Source organism: Zingiber officinale, chromosome 2A (genome assembly GCF_018446385.1).
Source record: "Zingiber officinale cultivar Zhangliang chromosome 2A, Zo_v1.1, whole genome shotgun sequence".
NCBI lineage: Eukaryota > Viridiplantae > Streptophyta > Magnoliopsida > Zingiberales > Zingiberaceae > Zingiber > Zingiber officinale.
This window is the reverse complement of record NC_055988.1, coordinates 95,738,508-95,755,632: the sequence shown is the minus strand read 5'-3', so window position 1 is coordinate 95,755,632 and position 17,125 is coordinate 95,738,508. Positions and strand designations below refer to the sequence as shown.

At 39.7% G+C, this 17,125-nt stretch overlaps 2 protein-coding genes, 1 non-coding gene and 2 pseudogenes across 3 annotated transcripts; 4 read left to right on the top strand and 1 right to left on the bottom strand.

Moving 5' to 3' along the window:
• The first annotated feature begins 1,359 nt into the window (after positions 1-1,359).
• LOC122041620 lies at positions 1,360-3,122 on the top strand (annotated as a pseudogene).
• A 130-nt stretch (positions 3,123-3,252) lies between these two features.
• On the top strand, positions 3,253-5,465 carry LOC122041622 (GTPase activating protein 1-like). The gene is made up of 3 exons (XM_042601373.1): positions 3,253-3,484; positions 4,656-4,751; positions 4,898-5,465. Exons 1-3 carry the CDS (start codon positions 3,383-3,385, stop codon positions 5,186-5,188), a joined length of 489 nt encoding a protein of 162 aa, XP_042457307.1. The 5' UTR covers positions 3,253-3,382; the 3' UTR covers positions 5,189-5,465.
• A 171-nt stretch (positions 5,466-5,636) lies between these two features.
• On the bottom strand, positions 5,637-11,324 carry LOC122041621 (annotated as a pseudogene).
• Positions 11,325-12,545: 1,221 nt separating this feature from the next.
• Positions 12,546-13,243, top strand: LOC122039812 (transcription factor MafA-like). The gene is made up of 2 exons (XM_042599251.1): positions 12,546-12,796; positions 12,875-13,243. Exons 1-2 carry the CDS (start codon positions 12,634-12,636, stop codon positions 13,111-13,113), a joined length of 402 nt encoding a protein of 133 aa, XP_042455185.1. The 5' UTR covers positions 12,546-12,633; the 3' UTR covers positions 13,114-13,243.
• A 308-nt stretch (positions 13,244-13,551) lies between these two features.
• Positions 13,552-13,624, top strand: TRNAF-GAA. The gene has a single exon. It is a non-coding gene; the product is annotated as a tRNA-Phe (tRNA).
• The last annotated feature ends 3,501 nt before the right edge of the window (positions 13,625-17,125 follow it).

Sequence of the window (17,125 nt, the reverse complement as noted above, 5' to 3'; positions counted from 1 at the left end):
TTGAAGCTTCAGTGATCGACATCTAGAGATTAGTTTCTTAGTTTCTGAGTGTATAAGTTATGTTTGAAATCTATATGATTGGTTCATCACATGAATTATCAAAAATAAATAAATTAAATCATAAGAAATCATTCAAATAATTTCACCACCACAACATGTTCATCAAATCTAATCTCACCCGGCATTTCCAAAACTTTTGCTACATTTGGTGAACTTGCCTACACTAACCAACCCCTAAACGAATCACCTTAGTTGGTAAATAATTCTTCCTCTTCTTCTTGTCTATTTTGTATTCATCTTTAAAAGTAAACCAATCCTTGTTCTTTCCACCGACCACGGTGTTCCTTCATCATCTACTAACGCACTGTTTGGGAGGAAGTGAGGGAAGGAGAGGGAAAGGTAAAGAAGGAGAAGGAAAATTTGAAATCTTATTTGGGAAGAAGTGAGTTACGGAAAGGAAAAATAAAGAGGGTAAGCTTTAACCTTTCTTACCCATGAAACGAAAGAATTTTTTACACCCCGATTTTGGGTGTAAGGAAGGGTAAAGGGAATTAAAAAAAATTATATTCTAATTTTATCCCTATTTTATTAATTATAAAAATAATTGTTTTAGGTATTCTTTATATCACGACGAAAAATACTCACATCACCTGACTAGCACCACCCAACGCTCACACTTCGTCAATGTTGACACCGACTTTAATGTCGACTTCGACGCCGACGCCGACGCCGACGCCGACTTCGATGTCGACGCTGACTTCGACGTTGACGCCAACACTGATGCCAACGACGATGCCGATGCCGACTTTAACAAATGAGCTATAATTATTTGAATGTATAATTCTTAACCAATAAATGCATGCAAGATGCACTGGATTTTTGAATGCTTAAGTCTTTAACAAAAATGAGGATAATTTTATAACTTTATATATTTAACTTTCATTACCCTCACTTTCCTCCCAAACACGATAACACATTTACGTTAATGAACCTTCCATTTCCCTCTCTTCCCCTTCCGTAGGTTCGCTCACCCCCATCTAAACATAAGGTAAATCGAACAAATCCTGTTTCAATTCTCCGGTTCACTATCTCTTCTATCATATATGTTTGTGATTCTGTAATTAAATAAGGAAATCGACAATATTTTCGGTTTCCTTTGTGGTCATGAATCGCTGAATGTATTTCACCATTCATGCAATAAAATCTGCAATAAATTAAATTTCTATAATTTAATGATTTTATATTTAGATTTCTAATTTCAACGATTCATCGAATTCAAATTGAAAACGGCCTGTCGTTGGATTCCTCTGCCTCCTCCTTTAATATAAAAAGGCAGCGAAACAGGGGAAAACAGGGATCGATTTGTTTACTAGAAAGAGAGCATGAGGAGTCCAACCCCACTCCGCCGTGGTTTCTTCTTCTTGCTGCTTGTCCCTTTCCTTTCTCCAGCGGACGGTTGGGGCGGTGGCGGCGACGGCGACGGCGACGGCGGGCAGTGGAAGGTTCTGCGACGGAGCATCGGCGTGTCGGCCATGCACATGCAGCTCCTGCCCAACGACCGCGTCGTCATCTTCGACCGCACCGACTCAGGCCCCTCCAACCTCTCCCTCCCCGGCTGCCGCTTCCTCGACGGCTCCAATAGGAAGGCCCTCCGCCGCGACTGCACCGCCCACTCCGTCGAGTACGACGTCGCCGCCGACTTCTTTCGCCCGCTCACTGTCCTCACCAACACCTGGTGCTCTTCCGGCTCGCTCGCCCCCGACGGCGCCCTCCTCCAGACCGGCGGGTACAATAGCGGCGAGCGCGCCGCTCGTTCCTTCCACCCCTGCGACGACTATACCTGCGACTGGGAGGAGCATCCCAAGGTCCTCGCCGTCCGGAGGTGGTACGCCTCTAACCAAGGCCTCCCCGACGGCCGCTCCATCATCGTCGGTGGCCGCCGCCAGTTCAACTACGAGTTTTTCCCCAAGCAAAGCAAGTCCGACTCCGCCGCCGTTTACTTCCGGTTCCTAGTCGAGACCAAGGACGCCGTCGAGGACAACCTCTACCCTTTTGTGCATCTTAACATCGACGGAAACCTCTGTCTTCGCCAACAACCGCGCTGTTCTCCTCGACTACGTCAAGAACAGAGTAGTCCGGAAGTACCCTCCCATTCCCGGTGGCGAGCCGAGGAACTACCCGAGCTCCGGTTCATCGGTTTTTCTGCCGTTAGCGCCAACGCCGACGGAGGCGGAGGTCCTCGTGTGCGGCGGAGCGCCGCTGGGAGCGTACCTCTACGCCAAGATGAGGCGGAAATTTCGCCGGGCGCTGGACACGTGTGGGCGCATCAAGATCACCGACGAGGCGGCGGAGTGGACCATGGAGGCCATGCCGGGGCCAAGGGTCATGGGCGACATGGTGCTGCTCCCCTCCGGCGATGTTCTGCTAGTTAACGGCGCTGCGGCCGGCACGTCGGGGTGGGAGCTCGCTCGGAGTCCAGTGCTGACGCCCGCTGTGTACCGCCCCGCGTCGCCGGCCGGGGAGAGATTCGAGGAGCAGAGAGCAGCGTCCACGGCGCGTCTCTACCACTCCTCCGCCGTGCTCCTCCGCGACGGCAGCGTGCTGGTCGGCGGGAGCAACCCGCACGTGAACTACAGCTTCTACGGCGTCGAGTTCCCCACCGAGCTCAGCTTGGACGTCTTCTCGCCAGGCTACTTGAGCGCTGGGAACGCCGAATTTCGTCCTCGCATCACTCCGCCGGCGTCGTCGCCCGTCCGGCTCAGCTATGGCGAGCGGTTCACGTTGGAGTACGAAGTGGCGACGCCGATCGAAGAAGTAAAGGTGACGATGATGGCGCCAGCGTTCACGACGCACTCATTCTCGATGAACCAGAGGGCTCTCTTCCTGGAGACGGCGGACAAGGATGGCGGCAACTGTGGCCGGCAGGTGGAAGCGGTGGCGCCGGCGTCGGGGATGTTGGCGCCGCCGGGATTTTACATGGTGTTTGTTGTCAACGGACACGTGCCGAGCGAAGGAATTTGGGTCCACATTAGTTGAAGCTTTTCCGTCTTAAATAGAATTAAATCATTAAATAGAAATCAATGATTTTTCTAATTTTATTAATTGTAGGACGATAATTTGACTTAATATCATTTTGGAAATAATATTTATTTTGAAATTAAAATATATTTCCAAAAATATTAAAACTTTGGGCGATTTTAGAAAAAAGAGGGGCCTTAGTATTAACATGCCCTCATTAAATAACGACAGAGTCCGTGCCGGCCTCATAATGCCATTTCCAATACTCTGATCGCGTCTCCAGCTCTCCCGCTCGAAGATTACACGGCCGGCGGTAGTGATCTAAGTCACCGGAGGAGCTTCCAGTGCGGCCGGAGCTGGCCAAATGCTCGGCCTACTCGTAGTGCGGGTGAATCGAGGCGTCAACCTCGCCATCCGCGACCTACGGAGCAGCGACCCTTATGTCATCCTCAAGATGGAGAAACAGGTTCATCTTCTTCTTCTTCTTCTTCTTCTTCTTTGCAAGGTTCCTGAAGACAGTTCCTTGTGCAAGGGTTTTCATCATTTCTTTTTTCTTCGAAATTGGGGGTAAGAGCTGAAAGGTGTCCTTGCCGTTCTAGATCTAGGGCATAGTCAACTCGGTCTTGCATCGACGTGGGATTTAGTGATCTATTCAGCATGTTTTACAAGGTAGATGGCCCAAAGCTCTTGTGCTTTTTCCAAGCTCCATCTGCTCCCTGCTTCCTAGATCATTCGCCGTGTTCTAGTGTGACAACATCTGACGGCTGGAATAAAGTTTCGACAACTTTATTTTTCCATCTATTAGGTCTTTGACTTCATTCTGTGAATTTCGGTGAAGTTTGGATCATGATTGATTCATTGTAGACAATGCACTTCGTAGATCAGTCTCACTATATGTATATAACATAGGACCTGGAAATTAAGGAACGTAATAACTTTGGAGTATGATATGTGTGTAAATCCCAGATCCATGGTCTTTAAAACATAATAAAAGTTGTATTTTTCGATCTTGTCTTCTTCATTGATTTTTGTCCTTATCTTGTTTGGGTTCTCTAGGATTCTCAGTTGTGCAACATGATCTATAACTTGCTAACAAGTTTGAGATTGCACTTAGGTTCTGTAAACATCTATAGCTAGTATGTATTGATCCTTGAAAGGTTTATTGATGCTTCATTCGCTGTATTGCTGATATTGATCATGTATAAATTCTCACTTGATAGTGAAAAAGTTCTGCTTGGTTAATGTACTGAGAGAGTGACTAGAAGCTGGACAATGAATCCTATGTCTATAGAACTTTGCAAGTTACATAGCTAACAAGGTGCACTTTCCTTTCCAGGCTTGAAACTTCTGAAAATGTTATTTGGCATTGTATAGCGATTAGCTATTCATTATAAAAAAAACTATGGCATAACCTTCATCAGCTCTCGACTATATAAGGTTAATTAGACTAGTTTTAATTTCTCCCAAACTTAAGTTTTAGCCGACTGATATCAAATTCTGCTTCTACTTCATGGTTGTTGTTTGCGAAATTGATGGTCCTGATGGATCCATAACTTATATATACTATAGATGCATACATATTCATTAGTGGATACTCAACAGACTATTCTTACATTGTTGATTTATGACAATTGCAGAAACTGAAGACTCGGGTGATAAAACATAATATTAATCCTGTTTGGAATGAGGATTTGACTCTTTCTGTTGGAGACCCTTCTGCTCCAGTGAGACTCGTATGCTTCTTCGAAACTCATTGCAATTTATCGACTTCTGTATCACTAAGACAAAATGATGTTTTTAAATGCATTTCGAATCATGCTCGCTACCCTGTCTAAACTCCATATAAACACCTTTCCCTGATTTATGGTTACAAATGCAGGAAGTTTATGACAAGGATACCTTCAGTCGGGATGATCCCATGGGCGATGCCGAGTTCGACATAGCCCCACTTGTGGAAGTTGTTAGGATGAACCTACAAAATGTTCCAAATGGCCATGTAATAAAGACACTAGTGCCATGCAGGAACAACTGCCTGGCCGAGGAGAGCCCTATATATTCGTCAGATGGTAAGGTGTACCAAGACATTGTCCTTCGACTACGAAATGTTGAGTGTGGCGAAATCGAACTCCAGCTTGAATGGGTTAACATCGAAGGTTCTAAGCGTACTTGATATTCACGGGATCCTCATCGTTGGCATTTCTAGGATGAGCTATCTATATAATGTATGTACTAGTAAAATTAGATGATCTGTACTTAATGCACTATAGTTAGGTAGATGAGTAGAGAGTTCTTATGCTGCTGCGTGAGGGTGTGGTCATGTTGATTTGGGTTATAAAATGCCATGTCGGATCATCAATGGTAGAAGGAAATGACTTCCTGTTGTACTATAATGCAACTAGAATGTTGGAATTTGAACTGCTGCTAAGTTGCAGTCTTGCAGATAAAAAGATGCAGTAGTCAATACAAACTCCATTAACTTTAGCAGCATTTGTTAACTAAGATTCAATGAAACATATGACTTAAGAGAAGCAGTGGCATAGGAAACTGCATAAAACCGACCAAGAGCAAGAAGGAATGTGAGCTAGAAACTTAGTTCAAGCATATATCACAAGAGCTAGTATACAAACCAAACATTGCATTTGCAATTATTATTATTATTATAATCATTCATGGAAAGAAAAGATAAGGATTTTAAAGAAACTAACTGGCTTTTGTTGCAAGCTCAATTGGCATGCTCCACAACCAGCAAGTTATTTTTCATCAGCCCCTCCCCCACAATGGGGAGTTTGGGAGATAGTTGCCAGTCCCCATCTACCAAGAACTTGATCTCGTACCTAAAGTCCAAACAGAGAAATGTCAAGATTATCATCATGCCTGAGAAAAAATGTTCTAAGGGGAAGATGGAATCATATACCGCCCAGGTCTAAGCTTCAAGGTAGCAGAAAATCTGGCATAATCACCACTATACTCTGGTGACATCTCCTCACCTTCAGTCCAACCATCGAATGAACCCATAACTTGGACACTCTGGAAACAAAAAGTAGTGACAATGGCGTATAAACTTGCATCCTTACTAATTGGTGTATTAAGTGACAAAATCAAGGACGAGAGAATTTACAAACTTGGTTACTATGGGATACTTGATTCAGAAGTATGTTTGAAAAGCAAATCTTTTGTTGATCTCCATGAACGTTAAAATTCTTCAGTACATTTTTTCACTAAATGTTCACAGGGGTTTACCTCAGCCATGCCGATCCAGAATAAATCAACCTCCTCAAATTTCAGAGAGTCAACTTCCTTTATCTGCTCCATGACTTTTCCATGTACCACTATTTGCGAAAAACATAAGAGAACTGAAATTTTATAAAAGAGGAATGAAACAACAAATTGCAGTAAATTTTAGGCCAACATGACACATCGATTGATAAATCTTTTGAGTTTTCAGGAGGAATTGTGTCTCATAAGTAGGCTGAAGTGTTTCATAAAACCATTTGTGGTGATTGTCAATTGTTTGTTTCACTAAAAGTCTGAAGCCTCAAACACCAAATTATTGTATGCAGTAGAAATGGTAGCTTCAAATATCCAAATAATTTGATCTGGTCTCACAAACATGAGATCCAAAAGAGCCATTGCATTATAAAACCATAATTGCACATATTCGTGGAAGTTCAAAGTATGCCCGAGCACCTAAAAGATACCTTATAAATCTATAAAATTTTCTCATTGGAGTAGTAAATGTTAGATCTATCTGATGGAAATTATGAAATATAGCACGTAACAGGAACATTTATAAATAGGATGAACAAAATTTGACATTTATAAAAATTTTCTTTTACACATGCTTTGTTTCATTTTTTCCCCCTCTTCTGCTTGGTTATGTTTTTCTTTCTTTGTCAACTGAATTTATACAATAAATATGATGCTAAAACAAAATATTAGTATGCCTTAATGTTAAGGTTTAAGATAAATGAAACTCCGTTAGAAAATGACCAAGTTTGGCTAATAATATTGAAAACTCAATTATGATCCAAGAAGATTTTGAAACTCCAAGTACCAATCAAATACTAAATAGAATTAGAATAGAAGTCCATGTGCATACAATATGGGACAACCTTCTAATCTGGCAAGGAGGTGGGATTGGATATACTTTCCATTGATCTTCCTCGAGTCAAGTGGGATACCACTGTTAGCAATCTCTTCTGCTAGGCCAACCAAAGCCTGACCAGGAGAGAATTTTATATCACAAAACATTCTAACATGAGTAAACACAGATGAGTTCATATACGAATCGTTTAGGCACAGAAGATGCAGATTTGTAGCCCAAGACTGCGGATACACTGGTCATATAACAAAATCAATTCTACTTTTTTTAGATTACGCTCTTTTTTATCTTGTTCTTTAGCAAGTTAGTATCACATTTTATAGCTCTTTACCAAGCTACTTTAGCTGTTTAATTATTTGAAGAAGATATATAAAAAAGATGAAAACTAGCCTGAAGCTCAACTTCCAGAACTGCAAGCTCATTTTTGTATTTGGCTAAGGCATCCTCTTCAACAAGCAACTGCAACACCAATTGCAAAAGTTACGAGTTACCAGAAAAAGATGCTGCAGCCATCTAGCTCCTAAGTCCTAATTGAAATCATGAGAACATAGAAAAGATATTGTCAGTAAACAAGGAGTACAACTTAACAAATGAGCTGATCAATTAAATTATTGATTGGCCACTTTAGAATCTGACCCAATTGTTAAAATGACTATTATTAAACTAAATATAACTAATTGAGAAAGGTACATGAATGACATCTTATAATAATGCTCAATCAAGTAATCAACTGTCGAGAAAACAGAACCATTCAAACTAAGAGTAATCAAGATTCAAAATCATTCAGCACAATCACAAAGTAATAAACACAATACAAATCTACAACTATAAATATATCTTAAGTCCTTGACCCTGGAGAAATAATAACAAAAGGGTTGTTAACTTTTGGTTCATACTGTGAATTGTTTGGTAAACCATGGAAGCACCAAGCATATTGTATCTGAATCATAAGAATCAATTAAAAAAAGGTTTAGAAATTGGGGTTCTCTTTTCCAGAATCATACAAATAAGTTAAATAATTTTTTTATTATATGGAATCAAATTTTCAGTGTTCCTTTAGATTCCAATTCATATATATATAAAAAAAGGATAGCCCGGTGCACGAAGCTCCCGCCATGTGGGATCTCGGGGAAGGATTCATTGTACGTAGCCTTACCCTGCTTTTTGCAAGAGGCCGTTTCCAGGATTCGAACCCGTGACCTTTTGGTCACATGGCAACAACCTTAGGTTCCAATTCATATATGATAGCATATTAGTTCAAATCTTAATTGTCTTTCGTTGTAAGATGGGATTGTATGGTTCTAACAAGTATGATGTAAAGTGCCTCAGGATATCTGAAAACATTTGCCTCAATATTCCAAGAATGAGATCTGGGAAGAACCTTTATGTTAACAGATTTATTTTCATGCATCAACAATTGCGTTATATGCATTAGAGATAGATAATCATATTGACATAACAGAACATGGGCAAGTTCTAGCGGGTCCAAAACCAAGCAACATTCAAAGACGCACACCCCTCACTTTAGGTAAACAGGGTCTAAATATACCTCCTACAAATAGACAAATAGCAAAATAAACAATGGATCAAGCTATTATTGTTGATGATGTTCTTATAGTTGATAAACATTAAAGGTTGAAAGGATTTAATAGTTAGAGTCAAGTTTGTAAATAATTGCACATGATTCAGAAGCCACAATGAAGCAAAAAAAAAAAAAAAAGAAGTTTCCTTAGAAGCTGTCAATCATGAAATGCAAAGCTAATTACCTCTCCTCCTTAACAAATGATTGCAATAAGCCTTGGACTCATTTCATGAACTAAAATCATAATTCAAACTAATTAAACCGTCAACACCTCTCCTTAACAACTGATAGCAATAAGTCCTAGATTGATTTCATGGATGGCATCCATAATTCAGATATTCACCGAGTCAATAACTCAATATTGACCATGACTAGATACTTCACATTTTGCATAATTGTGTAAGGATGAAGCCAACTGAGGAAAATATAAATATACACAAATTCCAAAGCTTCGATAAGTAGATGATTGCACAAAAAAAAAAGTACGACCAATTCATCTAGACCTGTCTTTTGAGGACTCTGTTTTACTGATTAGCTTCACTGAGTTTCTGCAAAAGCTTTTTTCTTTCAGTGTCAAGTAGCAGTGCTTTCAACTGTCAATCAAAATACAATAAATCATAGTGACTTAACCATGCAGTTCTCAGTAAAGCATGATATATCAGAAAAATAATAGTTGCATGAGTTCAATAAAAGTCATACAAAACTCCACTAAGAAGTAGAATTTGTATGGAATACACAAATTGGTTGTTCAAAGAACAAGATCAACAATGCCAAGCATGATGATGTTGCATGAATTTTAGCAAGAAAAATGAATACATAATCACTCGAGGAGAAGAAATTGGTCAATGATGGAAATTCAAACAGTGGTGCAGCCAAAACTAAAGCCTAGCCTGGGCCAAAATTATAATATTAACAATATATCTGAGGAATTAAGAACAGTGAGGTTTCATTTACAAATCCAAAATGTGCATATATTCTCGAAACTAGAAACAAGTTTTAAATCCTAAACTTATAATGCCAATGAAAATAATCAATATGCATCTTGGAGTCAGAGTTAATAAGATACGGGAAATTGTTTTAATTATCACCTCATCAGATGTCAACTTTGTTGGTGGGCCCATGTCCGATGTAGCATCTGGTACAATCTCCTTAGCACCATTTGTGTTTTCCTCCTCTGACAATGAGGATGGTTCTTCACCCACACTTGTGGCCATAGCAAAGTTTCTTGTAGATTTATGTCTATAGAGGAATGATTGATAGGGCTGTATCATGCAAAAATATCTAGGGAATTCTGGAGAGCTTTTATAAGAATTGCATGGATATGCCAGCCTCCTGTGCCTCATGCATAATCTGCCTGATTGCTCAATACAATGATATGTGAAATTTTGTGCCAGGTCCAACTTCCTTTAGTGAACAAATATACATGTCAGTCAAAAGCAATGTTCAAGATTAGTGTTCTGGTCCTCCTGGACAGTCTTTCGACAATAAAATCAACCAGAACTGTTGAATTCTACTAAAAAATTGAGTCAGTAAGGTAAATGTGAAAGCTTTTAAAATAAATAGGCTTACTAGCAAACTATGCACTAATATACAGGAAAGTGAAATGGTTTAGATAGATGGATAGTGACCAAACACAATGACAGTCAGGGCCAATTGATCCCACAAACTTAAGAAATTCATGAGTACATATAAGGAACATAGCAAAGAAACAGAACTTGAGCAAAATATATTTATGTATTTGGCATTTGGTTGTAAGAAATGATGATTAAAAAAACATCTATATATACTTTCATAATAGATTAATGTTTATTAACAAGATCAAGAGTTTTAATTTTTTTTTTTTTAAAAAAGCTTATTGTATGTCTCTTCATAGTCTGTATCCACTTGAGAAAATTTCCCAACTCCACCACTAAATATGAATCATTCACTCATACCTAGAATGTTGCTCGAAGAGTTGCCAGTGTATTAGGAAAGCAACTTTAATATCTTACTCGAGACAGTAAACAAAAAAAAAAAATTACCTTATAAAGTTCGTCTTCGAGCACTCCATGGCAATGAACCTGCTATCCAGTACAACCAACGGCAGCAACTTCATTTATAATATTTCAAAAAAAACATATAAAATAGGCACCATTAGAAGAAAAATGGCCAATCGACAATGATAATCACCAATTATAGTAATGACAACAACAATGGATTAAATTGAACTCTTCTGCGATGTTTCTCATTTACCAATTCTCTCGACGCATCACTAATTTTACCGAAAGATAAAAATCCAAGTTTCAAATGAAAAAAAAACGAACTTTTCTCTTCAGCTCCTCCCGACACCCCCTTCCCTTTCTTGCCACCACCATCACTTGTTACTTCTCTTTCTATTCCTCCCCTTCCATTACTTCCTACTCCAAGAACATTTTACATCCGATAAAAGGCTACCGAGAAGCCGAAGACAAAGCAGCCGAAGCGAAAAGTGAACCGCGAAGCGGGCGAAAACCCTAGCTAGATAAAAATAAACAAAAGTAAACAAACAGTCCTCACGGGGACGTCGGCGATCGCCGGAGGAGCGTTTCCCGATCTGCCGTGATAAGCGAAGCAACTGCGGACGGAGAGCTAGTGGGTTTGAAGAGGGCTCCTTTTATGGCAACCATCCGATTGATGCTCTTAATATCCGTAAATAAACGCATAGCTCTCGACCGTCCACATCAACTCCACTTTTCATCTCAACCGTCAATATTAACGTGCACTTATAGTTGAGTTAAACTCTACCATTATATCTTTAATTACAATTAGAGCTTCATACTATATAATTTTGAAATATATATTGTCCTTAAACTTAAATAAGAAAAGAAAGATAGATTGGGCAAGTAATTGCTATTGTAATAAAATAAACAAAGAAGTGAATTTCTGAATGTAGATAGATAAGAGAATGATGGGTAACCGTGAATCCACATTATAGCACTAAGACAGCGGTTTTGCAACTTTTATGTGACTATTTTTTCATTTGTTGCTTTATATATATATATATATATATATATATATACTTTTAAAAAATCTAAATGTTCAAATTTTATCTGATTAGTGATTAATCACCATCTTTTCTAGTTCATTTATTATTTTCTAGCTTATGCATATAGTAGATTGTGTATCTTTAATATATATATTATATCTAAAATATAGATATGTTATATTAATAATTTTTCTAGTGTCTTCTACATGGATATAGAAGAAGGTACATACAGATACATAAATTAACGTCAGATGTATGGTGAACTAAATTTTATGTCGTTAATTTCTAAGAATCGATCTCTAGTTATTATATCAAAGATATCATACGTCCATCGTCTATGTTACACCTTGAGACAAATACATTATATCTAAAGGTTGAATTGCAAGCATACTTTAACAACCTTCCACCATAGCTTCCGGAGGATTAACTTGATAGAATAGTGGTGTGTTAATTTTGAAAATAGACCGTCTTCTTCAAATTAATTTGTTATTCACATTTAAAAATCCATCTTACAATTTTAAAACTATAGCATACATTTAATTTTCAACGGTTAAAAAATTTAGAAAATAAAAGTCAAAATATAAATTTTGAGGGTCGAAATGAACAGTTAGAAAATCCACAATAACAATGGGAAATAAAAATAAAAAAAATTAAAAGATTTCTGCGTGACGCAACTTCAAATCTATGTTTTATCCGTTTAATAAATGCAATTGTAATTGATTCTTCCTTAGGGACGAAGTCGATGACGCACGCCATGGCGACGACACGCGTCGCTGACGCGTCTCGCTCACCTGTGCCTTCTTCATAAAGGAAAATCCCAAACTTTATATTCCACCCCGTCCTTCATCTCCTTCCTCTTCATCCATTTCTCTGTTCACTTCTCTAGTTTCGCTTCATCGTCTTCGTATAAAACTTTGCAGTCGAATCATGGAAGGCGGACCAAATACCACTGACAAAGGTTTCTTCTCCGACATGATGCGTTACGGTAGGTATCGGCCTCCACCGCCGCCACCGCCGCCATACTACTCCTCTGCTTCCGGAGCTTATCCGCCCTATGGCTACTACCCTCCTCACCCTGCGCCGTATTACGGTATTAGCTTTCTTAATCACGTAAGAATTTAATTAATCTTGGAGAATCCATTTTTGATGCCGAGTTAATTTATTGAAGGATACGGTGGTTCCTCTTCTATCGGATCAATGGCTGCTGGGGGAGCGGTGGCGGCTGCTGCTGCTTACGGAGTTCATCACCTTCTCTCCCACGACCACCATCATCATCATGGAAGTCATCATCATCATCATGGAAGCCACCACCACCACCACCACCACCATCCAGGGCACGGCATGTTCCACAGCCACCACCATGGCATGTTGCATCACCACCACGGCCACGGCCATGGCCACGGTTAAAGTTCAAGCATTGGCACGGCATGTTTCCATAGTATATGTGAATTGCTTCGTCTCTTTTGTTTGCATTTACTGATCTGTTCATGGTTCTATTGCGTGATATGAAACAAAATAACTGCTGCATTCAAATTAATAGCACGTTCTACAAGAACATTAAAATGCATCGTTGTTCTCTACTATTCCAAGGTTTTCCATTTAGATGAACATGCCAAAGCACTCAAGATAACTAAATATTAGATCCTTTTAGGTAGTACTAGTTGTCCAGCTTTGTCCACGAGCGTATCAAACCCATTTATATGTGAATATTGTAAACGAACATGTTTCAGCAGAGTAAATACACATACAATCTTCTAAACTCTGTTTTAGCTGGGCAGAGTTGAGTCAACTAACTAGAAGAAAAATTATATAATTCAAATAATTAAATTCTGATAAAAATCAACCGCGGGGATAGCTCAGTTGGGAGAGCGTCAGACTGAAGATCTGAAGGTCGCGTGTTCGATCCACGCTCACCGCATTTTTTGTTTTTAATTCTTTTTCCTTACGAAGTCTACGACTCAAGCAATATGCAACGACCCGCGAGGGAGCTTACGTGGGCTAAGTATAGGACGCACGACATAGGCCCACTGCAACCGCCCGCGGCGCTGTCGCGTCTCCCTCACGTGGGCGGTGGGCCTTCTTCTTCCTGGAAAATTCCTAAGCAAAGGACGCTCTTTATATTCCACCGCCGCCAGCATACACAACCCTGCTGGGGGAGCTTTTGCTGGTGGTGGTGGTGCCTGCTTCCAGAGCTCATCACTTTCTATCTCACGGCCACCATCATGACGGTAGTCACCACCACCACAGAAAGATCAAGCATGGAAAGCATTGAGTTAGTAATGAATAAGTTTCAACAGAGCAGACTAGCAATTATTCTCCACAATATGTAATTATACATCCAATCTTCTAAAACCTGTCTTAGTGTGCTGTCGAGTCACAAAGCTAACTCATAGAAAAAAAGTTCTTACTCGAAATTATGACGCAATTTTGGGTTTTCATTTTGGCCTCTTGTTTTTTGGTCTTTAAAATTTTCATTTCTCCAAAATTTCTATTGATTATTCCTCCACTTTTAAACATTAACAATTTTTTTTTTTTGTTGAAAATATGAATGAAATAAAGAGGTGGAAAGGAAGAGATTCTATTATCTATGAGTTTTTAGTTTTACATTAAAATTTTTTTGGTTTTATTATTGATTTAAATTATAGCACATCTTGTAAATATATGTATGGGGAGAAACTCTTTTACTGTGCAAAAGGCGGGTCCCGCCGCCCAGCGGCCTCCTAGGCCTGGCCCCACAGGGATCCTAGGAGGAGGTAAATCAGCGGTGAATGCTGGCACGGGTAAAGCGTGGTGTCTCCGGAATTTAACACAGCCGGCCCAGATTATTCATCAGTGCACGTCCGTGGACCTTCGACCCTACAACTCATTGTGCAAGGATGCCACGCCTTAACCGGTTGATCCAGCCCGCGGGGGCGGGGAGAAACTCTTTTACGCGTTGATGCGTAGGGGTGGATGCAAATCTAGAGTCCTGGTTACATTGAACTAAGGTTAACTCGTGTGCGAGCACGTTCTGCGCATGTCGAATGCCAGATAGGTCAAGTCAAGATTTGCCTAAAACAATGAATCAATGTTTTCTCATCTGAATATCATTTTACTACCTGCTCAAGAGTGTAATGGAAGCATTAATATAAAATTAATAGCGATTCCATAACGTTTCGACGTTAATTGTGACATTCCTCTGAGGTAGCTAAAGAAGTTGTATGACTCAGAAACTTCTTGATGAACTTAGATGTGATTTTTGATTTGTCCAAAGTTACCATAATTTATTGTGATAACAGTGGTGCAGTAGCAAACTCAAAGGAACCACGAGCTATAAGGCAAGTAAACACATTGAGCGCAAGTACTATCTGATACGAGACATCGTAAAACGAGGAGAGGTTGTTGTCGTCAAGATTACATCAGCAGATAATCTGACAGATATATCCTTTCACTAAGGCCCTTCCGGCGAGAGCTTTTGATAGGCATGTTGAGGGGATAAGAATTAGATGTATGACAGCATTTACGACAACATAGTTTTTTAGTATAAATGGGAGATTGTCGGGATGTATACTATAATCCTAACTTTTGAATGAACATCTGTTTTGAAATATTTTGAAATGAGAATCACTTTGGTCAAATGTTTACATTTTATATTTATATATATGTCAATGCAGTTGTCCATTTAATTTATATTGTAGATAGCATGGTGTGTGGTGCAACACAGAAGATCATGTTATCAGTTCCTTATAAATTATAAATAGTATCTCACAACCAAGATGGATTGGGACAAACCATTGGAACAGTTGTAGTGTAATTTGGTATTAGTCTGTCTTGACTATAAAATTACACTAGTACACTATGTGTGTATTGAGTAGGACCGTTTGAGGTTGTTTAATTTGTACTGACTACATAAAAGAATAAAATCTCTGTTATTATCGATATACGCCCTCTTAATCCTTATATAATAACAAACACGTATACTTAGTATTTATTTCTTTAATTTATCAATGAGTGAGATTTATTCGTTAAATCAATAGGCCCAATGAGTTGGGAGATAATACTATTTATATAGTGTGTTGTTGATTATAGAAGGAATCTATGCCCTAATTATTCAGGTTGATGATGCCCCATTGAGGAGCTCATAAGGATTATCATGTAAACCCTGTAAGTGGACTTAGTCCGACATGATAATAAAATTGAGTGGTACTACTCTTGGAATCAGATGTTAATTAATTTAGTTGTCAGTAACTCATTTAAGTAACGGACATACGATATCTTAAACACAGGGAGATTAACACACTCATGATAAGAAGAAGCTTATATTGTAATATGTGATTGGTGCGGTAGTTCAATAATAACCCTTTAGTGATATGAGTTATTATTGATGGACTTGAGTTGAGTGTTCGGGCCGAACACAGGAAGCCCAAGCCCATCAGGAGGGCTAAACCAATTTCTCCTCTAGGTTTCTGTTGTAGCCTCTATATAAAGCCTCGCATCCACCCATCCACAATTTGGTTAATCTCACCTTCCTAGGGCCGGCGGCAAGGGTTATAAAAGGGAGTAGGTGGCGCCCCCTAAAACCTAATTTTCCCACAATTCTCTTCTCCTCCTTGCTAGGGCCGGCACCTCTTCTTTGCTAGGGCCGACACCTCTTCTCCTACTTGCTAGGGCCGACGCCTCTTCTTCTCCTACTTGCTAGGGCCGACGCCTCTTCTTCTCCTTGTGGGCGACGACTTGGAAAAGAAGAAGAAGAGAAGAAGGAGCCCCATCCTAGAGCCTCTCTTGGTAGCCGACGGTTTGGGAGAAAAGAAGGTAAGAGTGTTTGTTGTCTTGGTAGATCGTCGTTCACACGACGTCCAAGAAGAGGTGAGGAATACAACAGAAGATCAAGATGTCTTTGGTTATAAAAGAAAGGTACAACTAGTTATTTGATTCTGCTATGTAATTAGTTTAGTTTTCTTTGTATCGATCCTGAATACCAACACAAGAGGCCAACGATCTTGTATTTTGATCAAGGTGTGCTTTGATCCGTCAAGTAGTTGCTCGATTGATCAAACATATGTCTGATCAAACATGCAGGTTGATAGAAAAAGTTCTGTACTTGTACAATTTTTGTACATGGAAAATTGAAACAAAACGGAATTCCAGCGCCTTCAAGATCGACACCAACACTCATACGCTCTCACTTCGATCCCTACGTGTCGATAACAAAGTCATTTTTTTGTACTTAATTTCTACAAATGGAAAGTGTAGTATGTTACACTTCTCTGATCTCTTTGAACTCGATCTCCTCTTTCAGAGGTACTGGAAGAGCGAAGTCGGGATCAAATTTACCACATTGAAGGCACCTTCAATAGCTATGGAAGGCGCCTTCCATGTCCTTTATAAGGCAATCTCGACCAAGCTGTTAGGACCAAAAGTAGCTAGAGGGGGGGGGGGG